Below are 27752 nucleotides of genomic sequence, written 5' to 3'. Positions count from 1 at the left end.
ATGAAGACAAGGCAATAAAATGTATTTTTGCACTAGCTAACCATAAGCTAACTCCTTTTGGTTTTAATAGTTGTTTAACCAACAACAATAATATCACTACATGGTTGCATTCATATTTAGATTTATTTAACCAAAACAAAACTGTGAAGAAATTATCTCCTCATTCTAAAATAATCAATAATCAAAGTCTAAGAATGTTCTGCAACCACAGCTAGAAACATAAAAAAAAAAAACAAAGCTTGCAACAGCATGATTAGGAACAGACATGGGTACTCTCTAACCAATGCATCCCTATCCCTAACTTTAACTGTCATATTCACCATAGACACTATGGCCCAATCCCAATTCTGTTTTTGTACCCTACCCCTTCCCCTTGGCCCTTAAAACCGAGTGTGAAGGGGAAGAGCTTCAAAATTTACCCCTTAGAAATGGAACAGCACTAAAACACATGCATATTTCATCATATGTCATCTCGATCTCAGGCTTCATGTAAGATCGACAATTGTGATTCTTTAGTTATTGTAGTTGCTTTATTTTTTGTCATTTATCTTCAGGAAATCACTGAAGGCATATAATATCTTATCATAACAATATAATGTGGCAATAAGATGGTATACTGTGCATTTAGTGGCCATATTCATCTATGTTAACACACCAAAAACATAATTAACATTATAGCAAACACTGTAAAAAGCTCATTCCCAGCCATTAGACTTTTCTGACAGGGTATTCACATGTCATCGAGTGTCAGAATGTTGTGGGAATGCCATACAGGAGTTTTTATTAGGGATTATAGATCGCAAAACTTAAAACTTAACTTTTTTTTAAAAGCATGAAGGTAAAACGTGAACACAGTTAGGAATCAGGCCCGACTCCAGCTTGGAACTTTAGGGTGGGCCAAGTGACATTTCGGGTGGGCCAACAAAAATAAAAAAAAAATATATAATTATATTATATATAAGACAACAATTATTTTAAAGGTAATAAAATAATTTATAGCATTTTAAAAGTAATGTTTTTATCTTTTTGAATACTCTGTCATTTTAATAAAAGCAAACTAACTTTTATTTTAAAACTATTATGTGTACTGTAAATTATATTTATCTCAGTGTTTGCTTGCTTAAGTAATGTTTGCCAAGTTTTGCAAGAAAATTCCACAAAAACATGTTGCTCTCCATGAACTATATGCATGATTCTATAGTTGTAGGTACATTTAGTGACCAAAGCCATTCTTTTTTCAGCTTTTTAATAATTGTTACATTGTAACATTTTGATTATTTATAAAATGTGTTCATCATTTTTATAGGTCATATTAAAATAATCATGATTTCTTAATGTGAATTTTTTCCATCATTTATCATAGTGCAATCAAAAATATTTTATTTTGCTTTTCTTTAAAAAAAAAAAAAAAAGTAAACTATCTATACTATTACCACAATTACAAATGGAAAACTGAATATTTCATTAATTACATATTGGACAATTTTAAAAATATATATTTTCATTCTGATTTAATTAGTGTCATGTGATCTTTGCAGTTATAGCAAGTAGAATGTTTAACTTTGAACTTTAAAGGGCACCCATGGTGAAAAATCTACTTTTAAAGCTGTTTGGACATACAAGTGTGTAAGTATAGTGTATATACTGTCATATTGGGGTGAAATAAACACACCCAGTCCTTTTTTTTGTTTTTTTTTTCAAATTTAACAATATAGAAAACGGTGGACCAATTGGAGCGGTTTTCAGATCAACCGCTACTTGACGTAGGAGTGCGGTCCCCCCGCCCACCAATATTGATTGACAGCTGCGCGCATTAACATGTCTCTGTAGTAATGCATATAATCATATCGCCAGGACAGAATGAGCGCAAAGCAACCGGTATTAAAATGTCTTTCCAGTTTGCTAGGATCATCAATTATCATCAAACGTAAACAAGAGTGAGTTTTACAATTTTAACATGTTTTAAAACATGTGCACGTGTGTAATGAAGTACTGCGATTCAATTCATCAGCACAGCTGCATGTCTGTTTCACAGTCTCTGTGTGTGTGTGTGTGTGCGCGTGTCTACGCTATGTATGTGAGTGTGTGTCTGCGCTACGTGTTTGTGTTATGTGTTTGTGGGTCTGCGTGTCTACGCTCTGTATGTGTGTGTGTGTGCGTGTCTACGCTATGTATGTGAGTGTGTGTCTGCGCTACGTGTCTGTGCTATGTGTTTGTGGGTCTGCGTGTCTACGCTATGTATGTGTGTGTGTGTGTCTGTGTGTCTACGCTATGTATGTGTTTTTGTGTCTGCGCTACATGTCTGTGCTATGTGTGTGTGTGTGTGTCTACGCTATGTATATGTGTGTGTGTCTGCGCTACGTGTCTGTGCTACGTGTGTGTCTGTGTCTGCGCTGTGTTTGCGTGAACTCATTGTTGCAACTCCACAAAAAAAAAAATCATCAAATACTGATTGGTAAAGTTCTTGCTGTAGTTATTCTCACAAACGTTACGTGAGATCTGCTTCCTGAGGCAGCCGAGGGCGGCGATTGAGGCTTGTTGCTGACAGGCACGTGGGAACGGTGGGCGGGGATGACTAGCCTTAAAGGCCCAGTGCAAAAAAACAGCAACAACCTTTTCCCAGCTATAATACAGACACTTCAAACAGCTATAATAAATACTCTGATGGGTGTTTTGAGCTGAAACGTTACAGACACATTCTGGGGACACAAAAGACTTATAATAAATATGAAAAAATGGGTAAACTATGTGCCCTTTAAATTGTTACTGTGAGTTCAATTCCAATTTACTAAAAACCCATTAGGATTTTTCTTGCCATGTGTAATGTTCACCAGGGGTCCGTTCTTCATACGTGGATTACTCAGTTAGCTGGATTTGGTTTTTGACGATTTGACATGATCCAGGATCATTTCGTTCTTCAAAACTGAGCTGAGAGTTGTTGTCAAAGCAACAGTTCTGGTAGGTCAACCTGGTCGGAAGCAGGTTTAATTCATAAAAACAGGATTAGATTGGCTCAGTTCAAGCAAAGATAATACAGAAAGCATGTACCAAAATCAGATATTTTTTTACAGTAGTAGTTACATACACTTGGGAAAATACTATATATTTTTTTAAAAATATATAAAGTTTTAGTTATTAGTAAAATAAAGAAAGTTATATATTAATAAAACTTATGCAATCTGTACCCTGAAATGAAAGTACAAAGACTGCCACCTGGTGGTGCAAAGAGAAAACTTATTGATATGTACTTTTTAGATCGCTTTAGTACAATTTGTGTATGATAATAGAAATGCACAATATGTGATTTTTTAAAAGCAATAATACATTTATGCAGTCATAAACATGTTTTAACAGTTAAAATGTTGGTGATTTGATGCTTCATAAAAGTTGCAGACACCTTTACCTATATCAAAATGCTTTTGTAAACATCCAGTTATTCTTTACACTGATTAAAAAAACGGCTACTATAATAAAGAAAATCTTTTCTAAATGTAGATCTAAATACATTGATATGCACTGAAATACATGATGAATAATCTTGACACATGACAGTGTAAAGCCTGCCGCTCATAACAAAGGGCGAAAGTTATTGCGTGTCATATTTAACAAAGCGTTTACTGCTAATTTGATGTAATTTTGCTCACATGGATAATTGAATATTAATCAGATGATGTCATTATGCTGCTGTGCCGTCAGCCAATCGTTGCATTGCTGATCATGATTTCGAGGATCGATAGATCTGTGCTTCACAACACATGCAGCGATCTCAGATCAGTTCATCCAGACATTTTAATGTAATTCACGAACTTGTTTGAAGAACCAAATTAGCTAGAGATCAGTTATCAAGATTAAAAGATCCAGGATCTGCCAAATCATCTTGGATCATTTAAGCGAGGTACGAAGAACAGACCCCAGCATTCTAACCCCCAAAGGTTGCTGGTAAACACTCACATTCACATGAACTACAAATCTGTTGGGGTCCATTCTTCGTACGTGGATTACTCAGTTAGCTGGATTTGGATATTGACGATTTGACACGGTCCAGGATCGTTTCGTTCTTCAAAGCTGATCCAAGAGTTGTTGTCATAGCAACAGTTCTGGTAGATCAAACCTGGTCGGAAGCAGGTTTAATTCATAAAAACAGAATTAGATTGGCTCAGTTCAAGCAAAGATAATACAGAAAGTATGTACCAAATTCAGATATTTTTTACAGTAGTAGTTACATACACTTGGGAAAATACTATATATTTTTTTAAATATATATAAAGTTTTAGTTATTAGTAAAATAAAGAAAGTTATATATTAATAAAACTTATGCAATCTGTACCCTCGAAATGAAAGTACAAAGACTGCCACCTGGTGGTGCAAAGAGAAAACTTATTGATATGAACTTTTTAGATCGCTTTAGAAAAATTTGTGTATGTATGATAATAGAAATGCACAATATGTGACTTTTTTTAAAAGCAATAATACATATGCAGTCATAAACATGTTTTGACAGTTAATTTGACAGGGATTTGATGCTTCACAAAAGTTGCAGACGCCTTTACCAATATCAAAATGCTTTTGTAAACATCCAGTTATTCCATACAGCGATAAAAAACGGCTACTATAAAAAAGAAAATATTTTCTAAATGTAAAACTAAATACACTGATATGCATTGAAATACATGATAAATACTTTTGAAACATGGAAGTGTAAAGCCTGCAGCTCACAACAAATGAAAGGTTATTGCGTGTCATATTTAAAAAACGGTTTACTGCTAATTTAATGTAATTTTGCTCACATGGATAATTGAATATTAATCAGATGATGTCATTACGCTGCTGTGACGTCAGCCAATCATGGCATTGCTGATCATGATTTCGAGGATCGATAGATCTGTCCTTCACAACACATGCAGCGATCTCAGATCAGTTCATCCAGACATTCTAATTTGATTCTCGAACTTGTTTGAAGAACCAAATTAGCGAGAGGTCAGTTATCAAGATTAAAAGATCCCGGATTTGCCAAATAATCTTAGATCATTTAAGCGAGGTACGAAGAACAGACCCCTGGTAAATGGACAAGAACCAGCCATGCTCCACACACACAACCTGTTTCCGATTCTGACTGATTGCATACACACAGCTGATGCTGTTTAAGTACTGATTACACACACAAATATACAGCTCACTTTGAAACACTCATGACTGAGTCTTGTTATCAGTTGGGTGACACTACATCGCCGCTGCCTTTGTCGTGTTTTGATCCTTGACCGCGTTTATTTGTTTCATCCTGTTTGCTGCTTGCCTTGTGACAATCTGCCTGTTAATTGACTACGACTTTGGATTGCCCTCATACATCTGCTTGCTCCTGTATTGACCACTGCTTACCTGACATCGCTAATAAAACTGCATGTGGATTCTCACCTCTGTTGTCATTGTCACTTAACAGAACGACAAAATAGTAGTCCAAAAGGGGATGATGTTAATTTCTGACATGTTTGAATGCCCTTCAATAATCACATGCATGTTATTATCATCAGCTCAAGAATTTTGTTATTTCAAATATAGCCGTGTATGTGAGCACAAGCGAGAAAGCGATGATGAGACTAGGACAAAAGGTAGGATTCAAGTGCAGTTTTAATGATACAGTCCTTGTAAAAACTTAAAAAGTATAAAAAAAAAAAAAACTCAAACAAGATTCAGGCTCTGAAACATGTACATAACAAAACATCCATATAACATAACAAAACATTCACATGACATACAAAGACTCAATAATGAACTCAGATTCTTAAGATGTATTTATAGTCCAAACAATTCATGATAATGGGTTTCAGCTGTGTGTGAGATTAATGGAAATGGAGTCCAGTGTGTGCAAAGCGGAATGTAGGGAATTGTAGTACATTATGGGTCTGTAGTTCACCAGCAGTCTTTTCCAACATAGATTGATAGCAATCATGACACCCTCGCGCTTTAGACAGCCTAAACTAGGAGTGGAATCTGCACTTATTTTTGATTTTGTGGCTGTTCATCAAGACGACAACAACGTCTATTTGAGTATGGGTCGACCATGGCTCATTATTATATGTATTATATTATTATGGTGTAAGGTCTCGGCTGTGTATTTAAAACATTTGTTTTAATTCTGGCTTGTGCATAAGTTTTCAGCTGTGCATCTATCTCCACCTTTTGGTACACTTTTGCCAAGCTAGGTAACCTTTGCAAAGAGTACCCATAAAGTGGAAGGGTACGGTTCACTTTTAGGTACCTTTTGACAGTGTAAACGGCCTTAAAAGCATACCGAACGGTACCGTACCGTACTCTACCACTCAGTGGAAACGGGCCTTTAGCTCACTTTCAGGCCACAGCCTAAAGGTTCCTTCATTTAAAAAGTCATTGAGTATGAAGAGTCCTTGAGTCTCCCAACTCCACCACTGAACCAACCAGACAGTTGACTGAGTTAGAGGTATTAATTCCAAAATAGGAGAAACTTGACCTTATTGTCTATGATTTCTTTATGACAAGTGTCTTAGAGAAGAGCATGTTCTTAACAACTTTTAATAGTCCAGAGCTTGAGTTTTGCTTCCTCAGAGGTCAAAATTAAAACTTTCATTTAATGAATCCAGCAGATTCTCTCCATAACACCTGGGAGCACAGTAATAGGGAAATGCATACAGGTTTCATCTTAGCCACACCTATACGATGGCACTCAACTCTAAAGGAGCTGGATGTGTGAAAAAGAAAGATTGTTTCTGAGAAAATTCAACCAGGATTTAGGGCACTGAAACAGCACTCATCAAAGCTACAAATGACCTGCTTTTACCATCTGGTCATGGTTTTCTTACTGTTAGTGTTGTTGTATCCCACATAGCAAAATTTCTCTGGCCCAGCTCTGGCCCACACAATCAGGTTTTGCTTGGCCCACACGCCGCAGTGAATTACGGTACATGACTGGACCAAATCTGGCTTCCAGACAAGGGCCAAACACAGACCATATCTGGGCCAAGTCTCAGCCAAGTTAATAACTCATAACTGGGCCTGAACCGGGCCAGATAGGTTGGTGTGTCACGATTGCAATGAAATTGATAAACCCATGGAGTGATGCACTTTAGGCACACTATGGGCACACTTTTTCTTAAAGTGACCTAATTGGTAGAATTTTTTTTATTTACTCAAAAATTATTTTAGTGTATTTTAAATGTGGGTCAAGACTGGCCAAACTCACATGGCCCACTTATCAAATTTTTAATCTGGGCCAAATACTACGTTTTTCATCTGGCCCAAATCTTGTGTGCCACCTTAAAAACGGTGCCACCTCTGCCAAACCCGGGCCATGTTTGGCCCACATGCTGTATGCCAGTGCCGGATGAATGGCTGCTGTGCCAGCTTTTTGCCAAATCTGGGCCAGAATCCTTTGCTACTAGGGATGTCAATGCTGCATTTGATACTACTGATCACAACATTCTGATAAGGTTAAAAAATTGTGTGCTATTGCTGGAACTGCATTGGCTTGGTGCACCTATCAGAACGTTCTAAATGTTTATTTATTTTTTTTTTCAGTTGAAGAAAGGGCATTGTGTACAAAAGTACACTCTAGGGTACCCCAAACGTCAGTTCTTGGCTGTTTGCTTTTCATATTTATATTTATTTTTATATATGTTTTTATATATGTATACCTGTTACCGCTGATGATATCATAAAAAAACATGGGCTTAGTTTACACTGTTATGCTGATGATACACAACACTATATGTTCTTAAATAGGGATCAACGTGCATGCAGAGTGACACACACCAACATTTCACAATGCACTGCAAATCATGTAACTACAACTAATGCTGAGTTCAGACTGCATGATTTTCAAAGTGGTCATGTCACAGATGTTTTCACACTGCATGACTGTCTGGGCTAGCGTTTTGTCGCTGCTTTGTTTACACTGCAAGATGGATCGGCGATAGGGACTTTCACATTGCATGACTTTACTATAGGAAGAATCGCCGACAACTTCATCCAAACTACGTCTCACAGCCAAAAACATGTAGTATATATTTTGTTATTAACTACATTATGAGAAAGAAGCCTTTAATGGGGTAGAACATGTACATGTTTGCTCACCTGGGTTTAAAAGGAATTATTCATTTCTCCTCAACGTTGATAATAAACTAATTTCTTTCTGTATGAAACGTCAAACAGACACAGTTGCTCCTGAATCCTGTCAAACTTCCACTAGTTTTTCCTCCATTTCGTGGGTCCAAATAAACCGAAAAAGAGAGCTTTTAACTTCTCCCCCAGCCTCCCGCTGGCCTGCAGCAGGTTTACACACATGCACACACAAGTGAATGCTGCTCTCTCATTGGCTGTAGGCGATCACTGATGTTATTTTCAGTCAAAACTCAATTCACACGGCATGATTTGAATCGCCGACAGCTCCAGATATTTAGCATGCCAAATATCTCACAGGCATCAGCGACTCATCTGCGATTCTCTCAGATCGCGTCTTTAAAAGTTCATACTGTGTGATTGTCACTCACGTGCACGAGCAGCGATTTGCCTGTGATTTCAGGCATTTTTCGTCGATTTCTCAAAACCTGTCAGCGAGCCAAAATCGGGGCTAAAATCACGCAGTCTAAACTAGGCATAACTGATCAGCTTCACACATTGTATGGAGTATACACTTTTCAGTAATAATGGTAGACTAATTACCTCAGACATACGCAGCACACCCAAACACTGTAGTGCTTTTTAATCCCCATCCATAAACAAAAGTTGTATCAGAACTGCAGCAATGATTTGTCAGTTTGTCATCCTCTGTGAGAATGGTTAAGGGTTGTCTAGCAATGACAGATCCCACAGGCGAGCACTATCTAAGGAACTGAAATTATTGAAGAAAGCAACGCACCTAACTGTTTCAGATGCAATATGTAAATGGACCCTAATACTGTCTAACCATTCATGTATGTTGAGTTAGTTTTCATCGTCAGTCAAAAAATTGCATATATGTATAGATTTCCAATCTATTAGATTTGTGAGAGCATTAATGGGATATTCTTAATAATCAACAGTAGCATATCTTCTTTCTCAGAAACAATTCTGTTTCTTTTTTTATCCAAAACATTTACAAGGTACTGACAGCTATTACGTGCACGCTTTTTACTGGTTTTATATTTTAACTATTCTTATTGATTGCCATTATGACTTTTGTGTTTCCTGTTCGGTGCTTTGTTGTGTTATGATTTTTATAATGCCTTATAAAATAAGGATTGATGGATTGATTGATACTTAATGAAACAACAGATCTTATCAAAGAGATTTATTTACTCCTACATTAAAATTAACATTTAATCATGACATTGATGATACTAACATGACTAAAAATGTACAAAACAAGAGCACGTTTAAGTACTATTTAAGTAGCTTGTACCACTATGGCTTTCTGGCATTTTAATTTTTTTTTCAGAGGCACATTATACAAGCAGACAAATCTAATTATATTTTACTATTTTATTGATATATTTTTTCATTCTTATTCTTTAAAGCAGTACATTTACTGGCTAGAAAACATACATAGAACAAAACAAGTGGTCTACAAGGTTGCATAATCACTCCCACTAACATATACAGTGTATCTAACACACAACTGCTAACTACAAACACAGTAGCCACTCTGAATGTTTTTCCCCTCACTTGTCATCTCCAAGCTCTTTTAACACACAGCACAGTAAGCACAGCCTTATCTGATAATTTAACGTTCCTAATTTTAAACAAAAAAAAAAAAACATGGTACATTTACCTGACAATATACAGTACTTGACTATCACATGCCAAAAACTAATGCAACACATATTGGACAGTACCCACTGTATTAAAGACCTGCTAGACTCACACAAGCACAAACAGCTATTCGCTAATGTGACATGCCAATTTGTGATCTCAGGAAACAAAATATACTTTGACATGAAAGAAAAACATAAAGTGACAATCAAATCGCTTCAAGTCACATATTTGATTTCTTACCATTTTTAGATCCCAATGTATCATGCCAGTTCCAGAGACCTTTGGAGTACAGCAAGGCAGGACACTGGAGTTCCTAAGAATCACCAACCATATGCAGCGTGGTTCTGGATTGCTGCAATCCACTCCCAATGAAAACTCAAAGCACCACTCTTTACCCATTGGAGATGGGACTCCGGATATGTGCCGCTTTACTGAGCACATTATTGGCCTGACAAAATGTACAGTGCCACCACCACATTGATGAATGTTCTAACCTCCTCACAAACACAAGAACTCTTCTCTTCACTTATTTCCTTGGTGATCAACAAGCCAACAGTCATTTCTGATGATTCTTAGCTTACATTGCATTATTCTAAATTAGCCTAAATCTTGGCCATCCACTCAAATGTATTGGTTTATCCAGGAGCTAGTAGTGGAAATCATGAGAAGATTTAGATCTGTCCCATACCTGCTGGTCTGTGGCTCTTTACACATATTTAGTAATTACCCAAGATGCCTTATGATAAAAAAAAACCTACAAACTTGTTTAGATCCAGCTACACTTTGTGAGACATAATTCCTTTCTGTATTATCTACAAACTGAAAGATGTCCTCATCCTCCCTTTTCTTTCTTAGATTTACTCTTTTTTTCTACATCCAACAAGCCAATATTTAAATGCAACGAGGTCAAGGATTCTTGATGTGCAAAATGATTCAGAGCTTCTCCCTTTTGGCAAAATTCTTCAGTCACGAGGAGTAACCTCAAGTGCCAAAATGGACAGAACCAGAGTGTGCTGTTCCCTCTTCTCAGGCTGTTCTGTTAGATGCAAGCGGGTCATATCAGTATTATCAAAAAATTATGATAGTTTTCCTATGTCCACTTGCTTTGTTTCTCTCATCAATTGTGGAGTTGAACGTTCTATTTTCTAGCTGAACGTTTGTCACAAAGCATCAGTCTTTGAATCTGTCAGCTCAATGTGAACATTTCCATGCAGACACGTGATTGACCTCGTCTCCATTCCATGGCTCTGTCCCTCTCTCCATCTCTTTATCAATCCCCAGTCCAGTCAGTCCTGCCGCTGATGTAATGAGCTCTTTTCCTACATGCACACCTCTCTCTCCGTCTCTATATCTCTCTTTCCTCCTCCCACTCTCCCTTACTCCTTCCATCCCTCCCTCCATCTCCCTCCCCTTCTTCTTCTTCCTCCCTCTCTCTCTTCGGTTGACTTGCTTTGTATCTCTGTCAGCTCATTTTAAATTCAGAGACCTAACTGTCTCTTTTGCTTTCCTTCATTTAAGGCTATAAACTTAAGAATCTAATATACAGTAGACCACAGAATATATTCCTACAAGTCTTTGGTTTGCATCAGAGCATAATAAACAGAATGCAATACTACTTTATTTGATACTAAGCAGTTTGCAATGTAGCTTATGTAATATTCTATTCATTCACACAATTTAATAATGCACACATCACATTGCAGATGTTTTTGTAAATTCAACATCACGACTTTTCTGATTGTGGTGGAAAAAACATGGAATCAGGAAAGTATTCACAGTGCACACTCAATATTACACAAACGACAATTGACAACGTCAACGTGAAAGATGTTTATTTGAAATCTGTGCAAATTTATTTAAAACAAAATCCTATGTACACAAGTAGTCACATACTTTGCCATGTCCTTTCAGTTGGTCACTATGCATTACAATGTGACTAACGAGATTGGGGATTCCACTTAAGCCTATTTCACATTACACAACTTTAAATATCAGCACTTCACTGTGGCATTGAGACTAGATGACTTGATTTTGTGTCTTTAAATCACTGTGGTGTAAACAACATCTTTTCCCCAACAGCTCTGTCCAGCTCCAAAACCACAGCGAATGAATGGTTGAGGGTGGAGCTGTCAGAAAGAACAGAGCACTATTCTTTCAAACAACATTTGAAATCTATCCGAAAGCATTCAAGGGACCAATTGACAGCATCAATAAGCGTATGTGTCAATGGATCAATCACTTATATCTGGATAGTTCAGTGGATAGACTTGACTTTAATATGCTCTTGTGTTTGTGTAAACAGGGTGAAGTGAGTGCAATGATGACCTATTTGGCCAATCGCAGACTTTTCTGTTAAGCTCCTAAACACAACGTTCATTCAGCTCTTGACTTGCTCTCTTGTTGGCTGCAGCTTGTCATTTCTGACCAATGGGGTCGAGTCGGCCAACTGGTCTTGAATATTTAGAATGCTAGATATTGGGTTTTTGTCTGTGATGTGTCAGCAACAAGAGACTAACATCTCTGACTTTGTTTAAAAAGAGCCAATGAAAATTGGAAAATGCAATCTGCATTTGAGACCACTCCCATACATATGGGTATTTAAATGGAATTTTTGCAGTCACACAGATTCTTGCTTCAGAGAAGCCAATATGCATTGTGAGAAAGCAGCAGCAGCTGAAACATGTGCATTCCAATGATGTGACAGTGCAATCAGCAGCAGTGTTTCAAAGTTTTTAACTTACATTATCCCTGGGCATGTCATTGGGCATCAACTGTGATGTAGTGTTGTGATTAGTGGATGCTCTCACAGCTCTCACATCACCTTTACTGTGGCTAGCACTCAGCCAGGTCTGAGCATTACAGTGGCAGTAAATCTGCCACTCCTCTACAGCGCATCTCATCCAAGCATTAAATGAAAGTGCTGGCCTGTCCCACAGTCTGAGTTTGGTTTCTGCTTCCCCTGTAAATGCACAACCTTTAATCACATTTGAAGAACTCACTGCATTTCAGTATTGTGTTTCAGTCCCTGATTTTCTTGACTCTGGGTCAGCCGGTAAAATTATCTTTGCAGAACTATGTAGTCAACTCCAGCTAAAGTAATTTCTCAACTGCACCCCCTATCAGATCCAGTCCATAACTGGAACACCTTTAGTCCATGGACACTTCTGACACAGTATTGGTCCTGTTTAACTGAGCATCAGAAAACTCCATACTGAGAACAGCACACTGTTAGGTCTAGAGGATCCCACTGTCATAAAGTGGGGTGGTTGCTGTTTTCTTGGTTGTTTCCCTATCCTTCCTGGACCCCTGTCCCCTGCTCCAATGATTCCATTAAGTAAACTCAACTTCCATAAAAGGCCCGTTGAAATTCTGTCGACATCCCAGTTCAGTTAAGTTTTCTGCCCAGACTACCACCTCACAGACCAAGGGACTACACCATTGACAGCCTCCTGGGTAAACTAGTTTACAGAGTTAAAATTTATTCTCTCACCATCCCTGAACAGAAGGCCATGGAGGAGTATGTGAGAGAAACCTTGCATTAAGGATACATCCATATGTAATATGCTATCAATCTATTGTGGTGAAATAGCCAGATTATGTTTTGTTGTTTGTATAGCACCAGTAAACTTGCCTACTTTTCATTACATAAAAATGTCCTGGTGTAGCTGATAACACGTGCTTTACTAGCAGGCTATCTAGTTCAGTGATACTTGACTAATGTTATGCCTTTGGGGAGATGACATAAAGTGCACCATGTGGCTTTTTGTATTAGGGTGAATTCAAGTCAAAAGAGACACTTTTCCTTGGTCATCTCAAAAGCAAAATGTCACTAAAAAGCACACTGCTTTAGACGTAATCATGATTAAAAAATAAAATAGCCCATTTGCGTTTTTTAAATAATGAGTAGACTGCTATTTGTGGGGGGTTTTCACTGCCATAAGAAAAAATGCAAGTGTGTTTAGTCCAATCCTGGAGAAAATGTAACTTTATTAATTGATTACCAGACCATCACTCAGCCATACTGCAAATCACTGAGGTGGATGGTTTGTCCAGAAATGCCCTGGGATTTGTGTTTTCTGTATGCACTTGCAGTGGTTGGACAGTTAACTGGAATGCCTGGTTTTAGACCACAATAATGCATCAGATGGACCTTCTTTTGCAGCCAATGCAGCATTAGTATGTCTTGGGAATGGCAGATTCAGGTCCTGCATAGTGGCCAGAGGGATTTTGAGCTATCATTCTTGCAAAATAGTGGACTGGTAATAATGTGTTGCTGGTGGAGGAAAACATTTCCTGATTCGCTTCTCCAAAAACACCCCAAAGTAGTAATATTCAATAACATTTACATCGGGTGACTTTGCAGGCCATGCTTACTTTGTGTATTGGTGCCTTATCATCCTTATACACCACACCATCTTTAGGATACAATATTTGAAGCATTTGGTGCACATGGTTTTCCAGAATGGTCTGGTTATTCTTGGCAGAGTTGCACAAATCTATCACAAGTACTGGGCATAGGGAATGACTAAACTATGACTAATCCACCCCCACGCATCACTCAGGGCATGCAGATGTCTGGGTGGTACACTTCTTTGAGGCTTTTCCACACCATAACTCTGTTGGATGGGGGAAAGACAGTGAAAGCGGACTCATCAGAGAACAATACATTTGAAAGATTTTCACTGCTGGCACCATTGAAACGTTTGGCATTGGCAAAAGTAAGCAAAGGTTATCAATGGGCTTATCAATATGACTCTTTGTAACTTGTTGTCTTGGTCGCAGATGCACTATTGAGATGCACACCTATTTGAACTTTGATATGCCACCCACAATGTTGTGTGCATTGCAATATTTTAAGCAAAATTGTGCCATTATTCTGTTAATTAAACCTTCACACTTTGCTCTTACTGGAATGTGCAATAAAGTTTGGCCACCAGGTTGATCAAATTTAGCCATGAAACCTCCAAACACTAAATTGGCTGTTTTATCTGTTTTATCTTCCAACCCCTCATACTATATGTGTTTAAGATTTGCCTACCCTCACATGAATCTGTGTATCAGGAACGTACAAGCACCTTGGTTGATCTGTCATGTTTATAAGGATATAATCCTAAATTATGTATTTTCTTAAAATATTGTTATTTTTCGTAGGTGGTTCACCCATTAATAGGCTATGCAAAAGGCCTAAAGATTGCAGCAAAAGCAAAATAGCAAAGCAGTAAATAAACGTACTGATAAAGTATTTGAGACAGATATGTTTAGATTTAAAAAAACAAAACACAGTTCGAGGTATCATCAGAAGGATCGTAACCAGTATTTCATTTTTTGGGGGGCAAAATACTGATTTCATTCAGTCTTATTTAAATGTGCTGTGGTTGTGTGTTTTTACACACACATATACAGTCAGTGTGTAAGCAATAATATTGAGCATAATCTTAGCCATTAGCCAATCACCCATCAGCCTATTGCTGAGACAGACCACTAATTGAATAGTCACTTAGAGCTTTAATGATATCTGTTACATTAAAGGGCACCTATGGTGAAAAATCTACTTTTCAAGCTGTTTGGATAGACATGTGTGCAAGTATCGTGTATAGACTGTCATATTGGGGTGATATAAACACACAAGGTCCTTTTTTTTCAATTTTACAACAAAAAAAACGGTGGACCAATTGGAGCGGTTTTCAGACCGACCGCAACTTTACGTAGGAGTTCGGTCCCCCCGCCCACTAATATTGATTGACAGCCTCTCATCATGATCATATCCTCAGTTACTTGTTGCACGTCCGCCATTTTCAGCATTTGAGTCAAAGCGAAATCACTGAAGGAACACCCTTGCTCTATTTTTTTGATGAAAAGCTCATTGAGCTCAAAACAAGATCAATATTCTCTTTATTATCTCATTATCGCTGTAATCGGATTTATTGCTTGTACTTTTTGCGTGGTGCGGCGCCGTGCATTTCGGAGTTTTGGACGTGGGTTTCTGTCGCGGTGCGCGCGGTGGAGCTTCGAGTCAGCGGCTCGGCGTGGCGTGGGTTTCTGTCTCGGTGCACGCAGTGGAGCTTCAGGTCAGTGGCTTGGCGCGGCGCTGTTGTGTTTGCCCTGGTGGAGGCTTGTGTTTGGAGTTCAGGAATGCGTGGCGCGACGATTCAGGACACTTCATGTTTCAAAGACACAAATGATTTTGTACTCTCTGCTTGGTCTGTGTCCGACTCGTACATGTACATCTGAATGCTCATCCTAGCATAGCTTAGCTTCTCTCTCTGTCTGTCAGCCTGTCTGTTGTAAACACAGAGCGTAGGAGCTCTTGGCTCCGCCCCCTTGTTACGATGGGCGGGAAGCCGAAACTGTGAAGCAACACGCCCATAAAACAGCAAACTGTGTAAACGCCCCTGACATGACACTTTATAACACATTATAATAAAAACATCTGAACTGTGTGTTGAACTGAACCTAAACTGGCACACTCAGAAGAACCATAATATTAATATTAAATCATAAAAAAGGGGTAAACTATGTGCCCTTTAATGCTGGTTGTGTTCTGTTCATTAAATCCACAAAGTAATAAAAAAGCACTAATCATGAATATATGATATCATGATCTTTTCATACAGAATTGCACAATAAGCCACTAAATTGATGTAATTTAAGAAACCTTAAACACTTTCAAACAACACAGAAAGGACAATTTATTGCTTAAGTTATACTTCTAATGGGAACATACTATAAGACAGATTGAAATTGAGTATTGTCAAGTGTGATTACCTATACTTGAAATTGGTCCTTTGCTTCTAACCTATCAAAATGTACACATGAGTAAGAAGTAAGAGCACACACATACAGTGAGCAAACACAGCGGAGTAGAGGGTAGTTATTGCTTTCAGTTTCTGGTGTAAGCAATTAGAGGTTAGATGCCTTTCAATGTTTATTGCTGTTGTGATTGCCAGAGGAGTTGTCTTCGCTGGTGATTACTTTCTGTTGTTTTTGCTGATTGCCAGCAGGGTGTCCTATATGGGAGACTACCGCTAAGCAAACTCCAACTCCCAGAATCCCCTGTGCTCATCAACACTGATAACAGCTGACAAGAATCTGGACACTTGCACAAAGACACAGCTGCTGCTAATTTACACTGATTACAAGGACTATAAATGCACCTCACATTCATTCATTTGGGGCAGAGTCTTGTTTGTTTCATGAACTTTATGTGTTTCTCCTCGTTTTTCACCCTTGCCTTTTTAGTTTGTTTATCCATGAACATTACAAAGTAGTGTAATGTAAAGTAGTAGTGATGGTGAAGTAAAGTTTCTGAACCAGTGAAGTGCTTGACCCAATTGTATCGGTAAAAGGTTCATTACTTGAAGCTTTCATAATCAGAGCTCGATGAGGACCTCTTCTGGTTAGAGTGTGGAAAAGCACTGTGTTGCAATAATGTCAAATGTTCATAACTGACCAACTCGTTCATGTAGTAATACAACAACAGTAATATAAAAAAAAAATACTCAATTACTTTAGGTTTTACACATAAGGTATGTCACATTACACCACCGATGACTGTAGTAAAATCCAAGGTATTCAAAAATATTTACAATTATCGTATTCCAACTAGTCCCATACCAAGTGGAGATCAAACCAGCGATTCCTACATGGGAGGCGCATGCTCTAGGAGGAGGCTATGTGAGCGATGCTATTGGGCTGCACTCGCCAACTGGCCTCCGTTAAACACTATACTACGATATGCAAGTTTTTTTTTTTTTTTTTAAAGATTATTGTAAAAAAAATACACTATTACACTTTAGTATGGTCAAAACCTTTTTACTATAAATTACTATTGCATTTTAATTTAATTACTGGTGTGTGGGACTGCAGTGCAGTCGACGCCTAATCTCTGGCTATACACTTTACCAAGTCACGTGGGTATAGGCCAAAATGAAGCTTCAGACGTCACTAATCATGTGATGATGGCAAAACGAATCAAGCTCCGGTACACTACTTCACTGTGAGATGTATCGTTTTTTTGATACATGCTAGGAAGCCTCGGCGCACAACATCACATCACTGTAAGCGTTTTCCTGGTTCCCGTGTTTTGATCTTCGCTTTGTAGTTTGTTCATTCTTGTCTGCAGCCTGTCTTTTGATCATCTGCCTGTGTTTATGACTACGACTCTGGACAGAGACAGCAAGACCTGCCAGCTGCGAGGCTTGCTACCCCCTCTATTAACAATACTATGCTGGCATCTCATGTACTCTTGTCCCCTATTCACCAGCTTAGACCTCTAGCTCACAAGATGGTCCTCCAGTCCTCTAGCTCACAAAATGGCTGCCTCCAGACCTCCAGTTAACAAAATGGCCATTGCCACCAGAACTACCAAAGCCACTGCCGCCAGAGCTGCTGCCGCCACCTGAACTTTCTGAATGGCGGGCGCCAGATACCCTTGAATCCCTTAAATGGCAGGCTACAGATCCCCTTGAATTCCTCGAATGGCGGGCACCAGAGTCTACTAAAGTCCTCAAATGGCGGGGACCAGAGACTTTTGAATTCCTCGAATGGTGGGCTTCAGAAACTTCTGAATTCCTCGAGTGGTGGGCACCAGAACCCTTTGAATTCGCCGAGCAGTGGGCACCAGAACCCTCTAAATTCCTCGAATTGCGGGCGCCAGACATCTCTGAATCACTCAAATGGTGGACACTAGAAACCTCTGAATCCCTCGAATGGCCAGCGCCAGGCACTTCTGAAATCCACGAAAGGCCACAGCCATCACCTGAGTCCCACGAAAGACCAGAGCAGTCACCTGAGTCCCACAAAAGGCCAGAGCAGTCATTTGAGTACCACAGAAGGCCAGAGCAGTCACCTGAGTCCCACGAAAGACCAGAGCAGTCACCTGAGTCGCACAAAGGGCCAGAGCAGTCATTTGAGTCCCACAAAAGGCCAGAGCAGTCACCTGAGTCCCACGAAAGGCCAGAGCAGTCACCTGAGTCCCACGAATGTCCAGAGCAGCCACCTGAGTCCCACAAATGGCCAGAGCAGCCACCTGAGTCCTACGAATGGCCAGAGTAGCCACCTGAATTCCACAAATGGCTGTCAGAGCTGTATGACTTCCCAGAGCCGCCAGAGCCATGTGACTTCCCAGAGCCGCAAGAGCCATGTGACTTCTCTGTGCTCCTTGAACCCAAGCCTCTTGATCCACTAGGTTTATATCAACTGCCAGTACTCCTTGAACCAAAGCCTCCTGACCCACTGGGTTTGAAAGAACTGCCAGTACTACTTGAACCAAAGTTTCCTGACCCACTGGGGTTGAAAGAACTGCCAGTGCTCCTTGAACAAAAACCTCCTGACCCACTGGGGTTTAACAAACTGCCAGTGCTCCTTGAACTAAAGCCTCCAGACATATCTCAACTCCACCTTCCAGGCCTTCTGCAGCTCCATGCTCCAGGTCCTCTGCAGCTCCATGCTCCAGGTCCTCCGCAGCTTCATGCTCCACCTTCCAGGCCCTCTGCAGCTCCATGTTCCAGGCTCACGGCAGTACCACAGCCCAGGCTCTCCTCCGCTGCACGGTCCTGGCCCTCCATCCCTCCCCCTGATCTTCCTTTGCTCCACCTCCTTTCTGCATTGGGCTCTGTTGTGATTGCCAGTGGAGTTGTCTTCGCTGGCGATTACCACCTGTATTTTTTGCCGATTGCCAGCGGGGTTTCCTATATGGGAGACTACTGCTAAGAAACTCCAACTCCCAGAAACCCCTTTGCTAATTAACACTGATAAAAGCTGACAAGAATCCGGACACTTGCACACAGACACAGCTGCTGCTCATTTATACTGATTACAAGGACTATAAATGCACCTCACATTCATTCATTTGGGCCTGAGTCTTGTTTATTCCATGAACTTTACAACGCATTTCTCCTGGTCTATTTTCCTGTGTTTTGACCCTCACCTTGTTAGTTTGTTTATACATGAACATTACAAAGCATTTTCCTGGTTTGTATTCCAGTGTATTGATCCTCGCTTTTTAGTTTGTTCATCCCTCTTTGCTGCCTGTCTTTTGATCATCTGCCTGTGTTTATGACTATGACTCTGGATTACCTGTTTGCCCCTGTATTGACCATTGCTTTATGGACCTTCCTATTAAAACCTGCATTTGGAACCACAAGTCTGCTCCCAGTGTCTCCAAAGTTACAATTGCATTATAAAAGTTAACCGATCATTCAAAAAGTGAGGAAAACATTTTAATATCTTTATCACATTATGTTGATAACAGTGTAACAAATATTGGCAAAGTCACAGGCAAATCAAATATGTGTAGGATTAAAAAGAAAACTTTCTAATTTTGCTACAAAAATCAGGTCATAATTGTGTTTTGTGACCCCTCTACAGAATATATGGTAACATTACATGTAGTCTCTTCCCTTTCATTGTTACTGTGAATGTTTGTCTCCATTAAGAAAAACAAATAGTTAAAGTAATACTGTTATTTTGAGTTGATATATCTAATATTTTTTTGATTTTACACAGAATTGCCAATTTTGAAAATAAATAGAAAAAGCAACATATGTGCATATAATTGCAAAAAGCAAAACATGTATTCCTGACTATGTGCCCAATTCTTCAATAAAATAACTTACAGACATCTTGCTAGCAAACAACTTACAGATATCTTGCTAGCAAACAACTATAAAAATAACTCATATTAACCAAAACTACAAATATATTTTACTCTAATACGAATGCTTCTCTCTCGCTCTCTCTCTCAGAAAATTGTTGAGTTGAGTGATCTACGTGGGACCCACCCCCAGACACCTCACCTGATCCATATCTTCATTGAGTACGTCCCAGCCTCCTAGTTGTTGACATGGTACTACTCATCAGTCATACTCTTCCGACATCTTTCTCGCAAACTCCGTCTGGCAAAGAATGTTGCCATATCTCAGTAGAGAAGCCATGATCCCTTCTCTGCTTTTTCTTGCGTATGCGCTCTGTCTCTCTCTTCTTTTGTGGTAGCCGTATAGTCACATTTGTCAATAAAAGTGCATATTTTCCTTCTTGTTGTTTACTGATTCACTCTATCCAAAAATATGATCATGGTCTTCTATAGTGCGTTTGTTTTGCAAACTTGCCTCATCTCTCTTGCTGTCTCTCCCTCCTCTGTATCCCCTCCCCCGCCCCATTTATCTTTGCCTCTACACGCAGAGCGTATTAAAGGCTATGGCTGAGCAAGAGGATCAGACCTATGGATCAGACGGATAGTAAGATAGGAAGGTCATATGACTTCAGATAGCGCTAGAGCAGTTTCCAACAGCAGTCATATCGGTTCCTTTATGGAGATTTTTGTCTAGCTTGTTAATATCCTTCTCAAAAATCTTATCCAATATATATGTCTCAGACTGATGGGTTGCCATCATGCGGTATTTCTAGCTGTCTCGGGATCCTGGGATTAGGATTTAACTAATAAGCGTGTGTGTGTGTGTGTGTGTGTGTGTGTGTGTGCAGTCATGTGCATGTTATGTATTAATAAATACACATACATAAAATACAAAAATATACAAAGCAAAACTATTTGCAAACACACACACACATTGCCACAGTCAGGAGTGATTCAGCCTGTGCAGATTGCTGTAGAACTACAAATCTGACACTTTAATGAACTACAAACGCCATCATGCACTTCACATATCATCAGTCTTCTGTCACGTAAGGTTCTGCGACAACAGAGGTGAGAATCCACATGCAGTTTATTAAGAACAGATGTCAGGCAGGCAACTGTCAAACAGTTAGAAAACAGGAACATAAAGGTCATCCAAGATCATAGTCAAAACAGGCAGAAGGTCAGGACAGGAGGCAAAAAATCTATATAAACAGTAGGACAAGGCAAGGGTCAAAACCACCTAGGCAAGGAAACGTTATCAAACCATTCTTTCACCAGTCTTACTGTGTGTATTGGTGCCTTATCATCCTAAATTCACCACACCGTCTTTGGGATACAACGTTTGAAGCATATGGTGCATATGGTCCTCCAGAAGGGTCTGGTAATTCTTGGCAAAGGTGAACAAATTTATCACAATGTGCTTACCTGAAGCTCTGAAACAGAAACATGACTCAGCAATGTGAAACTCAATGGGAGCAGTTTATATATTCTGTGTAAATAGTCCTTAAGCAGCTCTCCGCTCTCTGTGGGTAATCAAAAGTGTGTGGTGCATGACAGGGTTTTTAGTTCCTATGGTGACAGGATTCTTCATTTATTTTCTTTTTTGGCTTAGGCCCCGTTTACACTAGTGCGTTTTACCCAGCGTTTCTAAACTGCTATCCGTCCACACCAAAACACTGAAAACGCACATTACGTGACCACACACACACTCTTGGGCAAGCGCTGCAGCATTTCTACCCAGATGAGAGCTGTGCTGGTCGGACTGGTCATTAAGCATCTCCCGCTGGATCTAATCTCACTATATTTGCTAAACGTAATATTTAATTAATCTTGTCTATATCTAACGACATATTCCCTGACTTTGGTCTTTTGAATCGATTACTTGCTCACAGGTAACGTGTTTTGGCTGAGCGCAAAGGTAAGTTAATAATTAATGGAACCACGTACATTCTATATACTGACTGATTGCTTGCCTTTATTTCCTATAATGTATAAACGTATTGTGCGTTATACTTTCATAATGGATATTACGACCTTCTTGCTGTAAGGCGACAGCACTACCTACTGCGCCACTACTTTGCCCCTTCAATGTATACAAAAATTTAAAAATTCATTGAAAAATAATTTGAGATAGTTCAGTGTACAATTTTTAGCCATCATTAAATGATAAATAATAATAAATATATAACATTTACCACTAGATGGCTGCAGAACTTTACGGTTTGCTGTTTGACAAACCGAAAGATGTTTTTTTTTTTTTTTAGATTACTTTCTACATATTATGAAACCCAATTTTTAGAATTAGTTTTTCAATATTGATACATCAGACTCGGCTCCAATCAGGAGCTTGGTGCACCCCATCCCCAGATCAAATGACAACACATTTTTTGCAGTGTGATTTATAAATGAAAAAACAGCATATGGTGTGACCGTGGCCACATTTTAGCTCATTCTAAAAAATTCTTGCCATTTTAACAATTTTAAACAAATCAACCAGCATTATATGAAAGAAACCTAATAAGATTAAAGAGATCATGTATCACAGCGCGCATTTCTGAACACATTTGCCATTTATATTAGTTCATGCAGCCGTAGGCATAAAATAGAAAGTCTTAAAGAACAAACAGTTAAAGGGATCGGTTATTGTGAGTAGGATCTACTCGCACTCACAGAAGCACAATAACTTTACATAATTTTCTCACGGAAAGAACAAATGTCAAGATCACTAAGAAGTGCACAGAATAATTAAATGAGACATGGACAGATGAGTTTTAGTCCTCAAGTTTGTTCTTACAAAATCCAAACACAGAGCACAGCATTTTGTTAGTGTAAAATATATTTATATTTTGATACTTAAATACTAATACAACCTTATTTTCGTTTTTACTCTCATGCTCTCTTTTCTCAACAGCAACAAGTTGACACATGCTGCATTATGACCTGTAGCTATAATAAACACTTTCGAGAGGTTGGTAACTGCTCTGATTCCAATATTTTAGATCCGATTAAATAAATATGGCAGCCAAGTAAAGTGCTATCGATTTTCGTGTTGTCCCTTTTCCCTTTAAATCTCTCAAGTTAGTATGTGGGATCTGCTTTAGTTATTGGATTTTTTTTATCCGACAAAAGAAAAACTTTAAAAAAGGTCAAAACCATTAGATGGTTTAGATGCTGCTTTGAAAATTCAGTATTTAAAATTTAATATTGAATTAATATTGAGAAATTAAGTTGTTTCAGTGAGCAGGTCAACACATATACGGAGCGCTATGATCAAGCATAGCACATACAACCATAGAATGTATGTTATATCTGGTATAAAAATATTATATAATATATGTTAGCTATCTACCACTAACAAGTAGGCTAAAAGGCCTAAGATCTGCTATTTATAAATGCTTGTTTATATTAGTTGATAAACAAATACTAATGCCCTAGTTGACTCTTGTGCATTAATTAATAATAATATTGAGAGGGTTTTTTGTTTAATTTTAAATAAAAAAAAATAAAGAAAGAAAATGGTAGCATATTGATATTTTTTAAGGTATTTTTTAAGGTATCAAAATTGGAAATTTCACTAACATGACAACACTAGTTGCGATTATTGCTGTCATGATATTAGCAGGGGCGATCTCCCCGCTTCCTCTCTGGTTGCCTTGCATTCCGCCTGGGCTCTTGCGTTTTGGCCGTCAGCTCCGCTGTATTCACCCCTCATAAACTGAGAGGGTGCTCGCTGCAGAGCCATTTGAGGAGAGCTGAGCTCCAGCGAGGGGGAGCATGAGCTGTCGCTCCTCCTCCTGTAAGCTGTTTTAATGCGTACACCAACCCCACCCCTAACCCTACCCCCAGTGACATCACTCGTAAAAGAAGTGCAAAAAAGGTGGAGCTCAAGCTTAAGCTCCCCCTCGCTGGAGCTCAGCTCTCCTCAAATGGCTCTGCAGCGAGCACCACTTGGATAAACTGCCAAATTGGATCGCCATGTGCCCTCTGCTGGACTTCTCTAGTATTGTTTTGTATTAACTATTTTTTTCTTGGCCCTTTATTGACAGGCATTTTGGATACCAGTGTGCCCCCTGCTGGACTTCTTTAGTATTGTTTTATTAACTTAATTTTTTCTTAGCCCTTTAACTGGCGATTTGGATTGCTGGGCACTCTTTGCTGGACTTCAGTATTGTTTTTTGTGCCTTTCTGTGAAGATTCCCAGATCCCTCTGCTGTTTTTTTTTTTTGTTTTGTTTTTGTTAAGATTAAACCCTTTCTGCAAGTCATTGAAGAGCAATAAATTGTGTTTACCTGCACTTGATTCCTCTCCTAATTTTTTTTTTTACCCCGACAGAATGATATGGTGCAGGGTGTACTCTTGGGTCAGCATGCCACCCAGCTCACCACCACCTCCAGAGAGGTTGAGATGCTTACTGATTTGAAAGCCATGTTTCAGCAGTCAGAAAAGTGCTAAAAAGACTGAAGCAGTATGGTATTAAATATAAAATCCAGTAAACGTGAGTTATTCAGAACCCAAATTCATTACCTTAGGAGGATATTGTGTGCTGGTAGAAACAAAATGGACTCTGCCGACACTGTTGCTATTAGTATCTTTGGCTGTACTCACACTAGGTACAGTTGCTTCGAACCGGGCCATAGCACGCTTGTCCCTCCCGTCTCCCCCGACGGCTTGCACTCACACCACAAATGGGCCTCGGCACGCTTACGTCATCGCTGCTGCGCTGTTCAGTGAGAAGCGCTCTCTCACTCAGCAGCACAGTGGAGATTTCTCTAGTTATATAGTTTCAGTCATTTGTTATTTAGTGACATGCAGTCAAATATTTCGCCAAACAGTCCTTAGGGATGCGCTGACACGCAGTCAGATATTTTGCCGAAATATTATAAACAATATTAAAAATTATAAACAATCATAAAGCCCTCATGCTGAAGAAATGAGGAGGTCTGCTGAAGCCGTGCTGCTGTCGTGCTGTGAGGAGTTCTCGTCTTTAATAAACTACGGCAGTTTGCGTTCACTGAACAGTAAGAATGATTAATAAATCCATATGAAACAGACCCTTAAAAGTCACGTCTCACTTTCAGTTTCGGGCTTTTCCGCGTTTTGCACTCACACACAAGCGTACCACGCCAAAGCCCAAGTGAACCGCGCTCAGGCACACCTCTTCCAACCGGGCCAGGGCCGGCCAAGTGAACCGTGCTTGAGCCCGATTCAGCGCACTCACACTTCTCAAACGATCCGGGAAACGGGCGATACGGATGGCATAGTGTGAGTAGGCCCTTAAAAGAGAGAAAACCAAGTACAGTTGGGAGTTGAGACAGGTTATAGGGTTATTAAGCTATTATCACCATTATGTGAGAGATTTTGCCTGTCACACAGAGTCGTTGTTAGGGTATGTGTGAAACAAGACAAAAATAAATGATGGCTCAGTCGACGTAGTACTATGGTGCGAAGGTGCATTTATTTACATTGCAAAAGTGTCCAATCCAAAAAATCCCAATAATAAAGTAGACAAAATGTATGTACAAAAACAAACAACAAAAAATAATAATAATAAAATAAAGACAATAAAGTACCAAAATAATGTTATACTAAATATTCGCTTTCCAAAATTAAGACTTTCTAACCAATCCTTTACACTACTACTCACCCCTAAACTTCTACGACTCCCACCATGAACTTCGACTCCGCCCAATTATGGCTTCAGCCATTTGCAGGCGAGTAGATGATATGTTTCTACATAAAACATTCTTCAGGTAAGTTTACCTTTTATGTCAAAATACATACTTTGTATAAATATCTTATGACAAAACATTAAACAAATATAACCTTTTACAGGTCTTTAAACCCATTTTCATCATTTTCCCAGTCTTTTCTACCCCTTACATAAAACACATAGTCTCCCCCAGGTGCCAGACCACTCTGCACATGCGCAGCGCACCACTGTGCAAAAAAGCTGTGCAAGAACTTTTTGGCCCCTTTTGCCTTTCGTAGTCGCTATTGCACAACCAGGAAGACAGACGTTACTAGATAAACATAAACAAACACAAACAAACGCACAGGTAAGACAAATGTATGTTATGTGGTGTATGGTGTGTCAGAATATGTAAGGATTAATGGAGTGTATGTAGTGTTGGTGTGTGTATGTGTTCTGTTACAGTGTAATCTCCCATGTACACCAGGTAGATCGGCTGGTGGAGTGAAGGTAAGGTATGTGTTTGTGTGAATACGTGGGTGTGCAGCTCTGCCGCATGTCAGTGACAAACTTCTTTGTCACATTACTTCCCACCTCTCCTAGATTGCCGACGTTAGGCAATCGTGACCGGTATTTCGCTGTGACATTGCCCTTCCTCGCCTTGTATTTTACATGGAACTTGAAAGGCTGCATTGACAGGTACCATCTGGTCATCCTGGCATTCTGGTCTTTCATTGTATTGATCCAGGTTAAGGCTTTGTGATCCATTTCTAGGATAAACTCGCTACCCATCAGGTTGTATCCCAAGCTGTTCAGTGCTCATTTTATAGCCAATCCTTCCTTTTCAATGGTTTCATACCTGGTCCCTCGTGGCAACAGCTTTCTACTTAGTATAGGATGGGGTGTTCTTGTCCTTCATCTTCCCGTATCAGTATTGCTCCAATTCTTCTCACTGAAGCATCAACCTGTACCAGGAACTTCTTCATGAAGTCTGGTCCTCTAGTCCTCTTCATGTCTTAGCTAAAGGGTCTGTTGTGACTATGAAAGAAAAATGTAAGTGTAGTGCCATCGCATACACCTGTTGAATGGACTAAGACCCATCAAATTTTGGAGAAATTTGTAATTACCTGATTCAATCCCTGTTCTTGCATTCCCGGATTTCTCTAAACCATTTGTATTGCACACAGATGTCTCTAACAATGGGCGCTGTATTATACCAGCAACAAGATGGAAAATTCAGTATTATTACATTTGAGTCCAGGGCACTATCAAATCTGAGAAAAACTATAACCTCCACTCAGTCAAATTGGATTTTTTTTGCTCTGAAATGATTGCTGTGAGTTTCTGCGACTACCTTTATTATGCCCCCTTCTTCACACCCTACAGTGACAATAATCCTTTAAAATACATACTCTCCCCTGTCAAGTTAAATCCAAGTTAACTGAAACTAAATAGGTGGCAGAATTAGCTGACTTCAATTTTACAATTAAATACTGCCCAGGCAAGAAAAACAGAGTTGTTTAGGTATAGAAATTAACAAGATGGAGGTAGATGAACACTGCATCCTATGGAAAAACACAGCACACAGAAATCAACAAGTAATACCTGTAAGAATTGATATTACAAATATTTTGATGTCTTTGACAATTCAAACATGAGCCGAAA

The 27752-nt window shown here is 39.2% G+C and overlaps 1 protein-coding gene across 4 annotated transcripts in view; it reads right to left on the bottom strand.

Moving 5' to 3' along the window:
• The window catches only part of arhgap23b (Rho GTPase activating protein 23b), an 85072-nt gene extending 63883 nt beyond the window's left edge, over nt 1-21189 (bottom strand). For 2 of the 4 annotated variants that reach the window (XR_012387893.1, XM_685638.11), the window contains exon 1: nt 20559-21189. Coding sequence is in view for 2 of the 4 variants with exons in the window: in XM_685638.11 (XP_690730.6) it covers nt 20559-20567 (9 nt within the window). In the remaining 2 variants the exon portion in view is untranslated. Of the gene's footprint in view, nt 1-10002; nt 11084-20558 lie in introns of those variants that run through there. The other 2 variants (XR_011017403.2, XM_068224740.2) reach the window with 1 other exon arrangement.
• Nucleotides 21190-27752: the final 6563 nt, after the last annotated feature.

This window comes from Danio rerio, chromosome 12, assembly GCF_049306965.1.
Source record: "Danio rerio strain Tuebingen ecotype United States chromosome 12, GRCz12tu, whole genome shotgun sequence".
Taxonomy (NCBI): Eukaryota; Metazoa; Chordata; class Actinopteri; order Cypriniformes; family Danionidae; genus Danio; species Danio rerio.
Note: the sequence above shows the minus strand (reverse complement) of the source record. Positions and strands in the feature narration are given on the sequence as shown.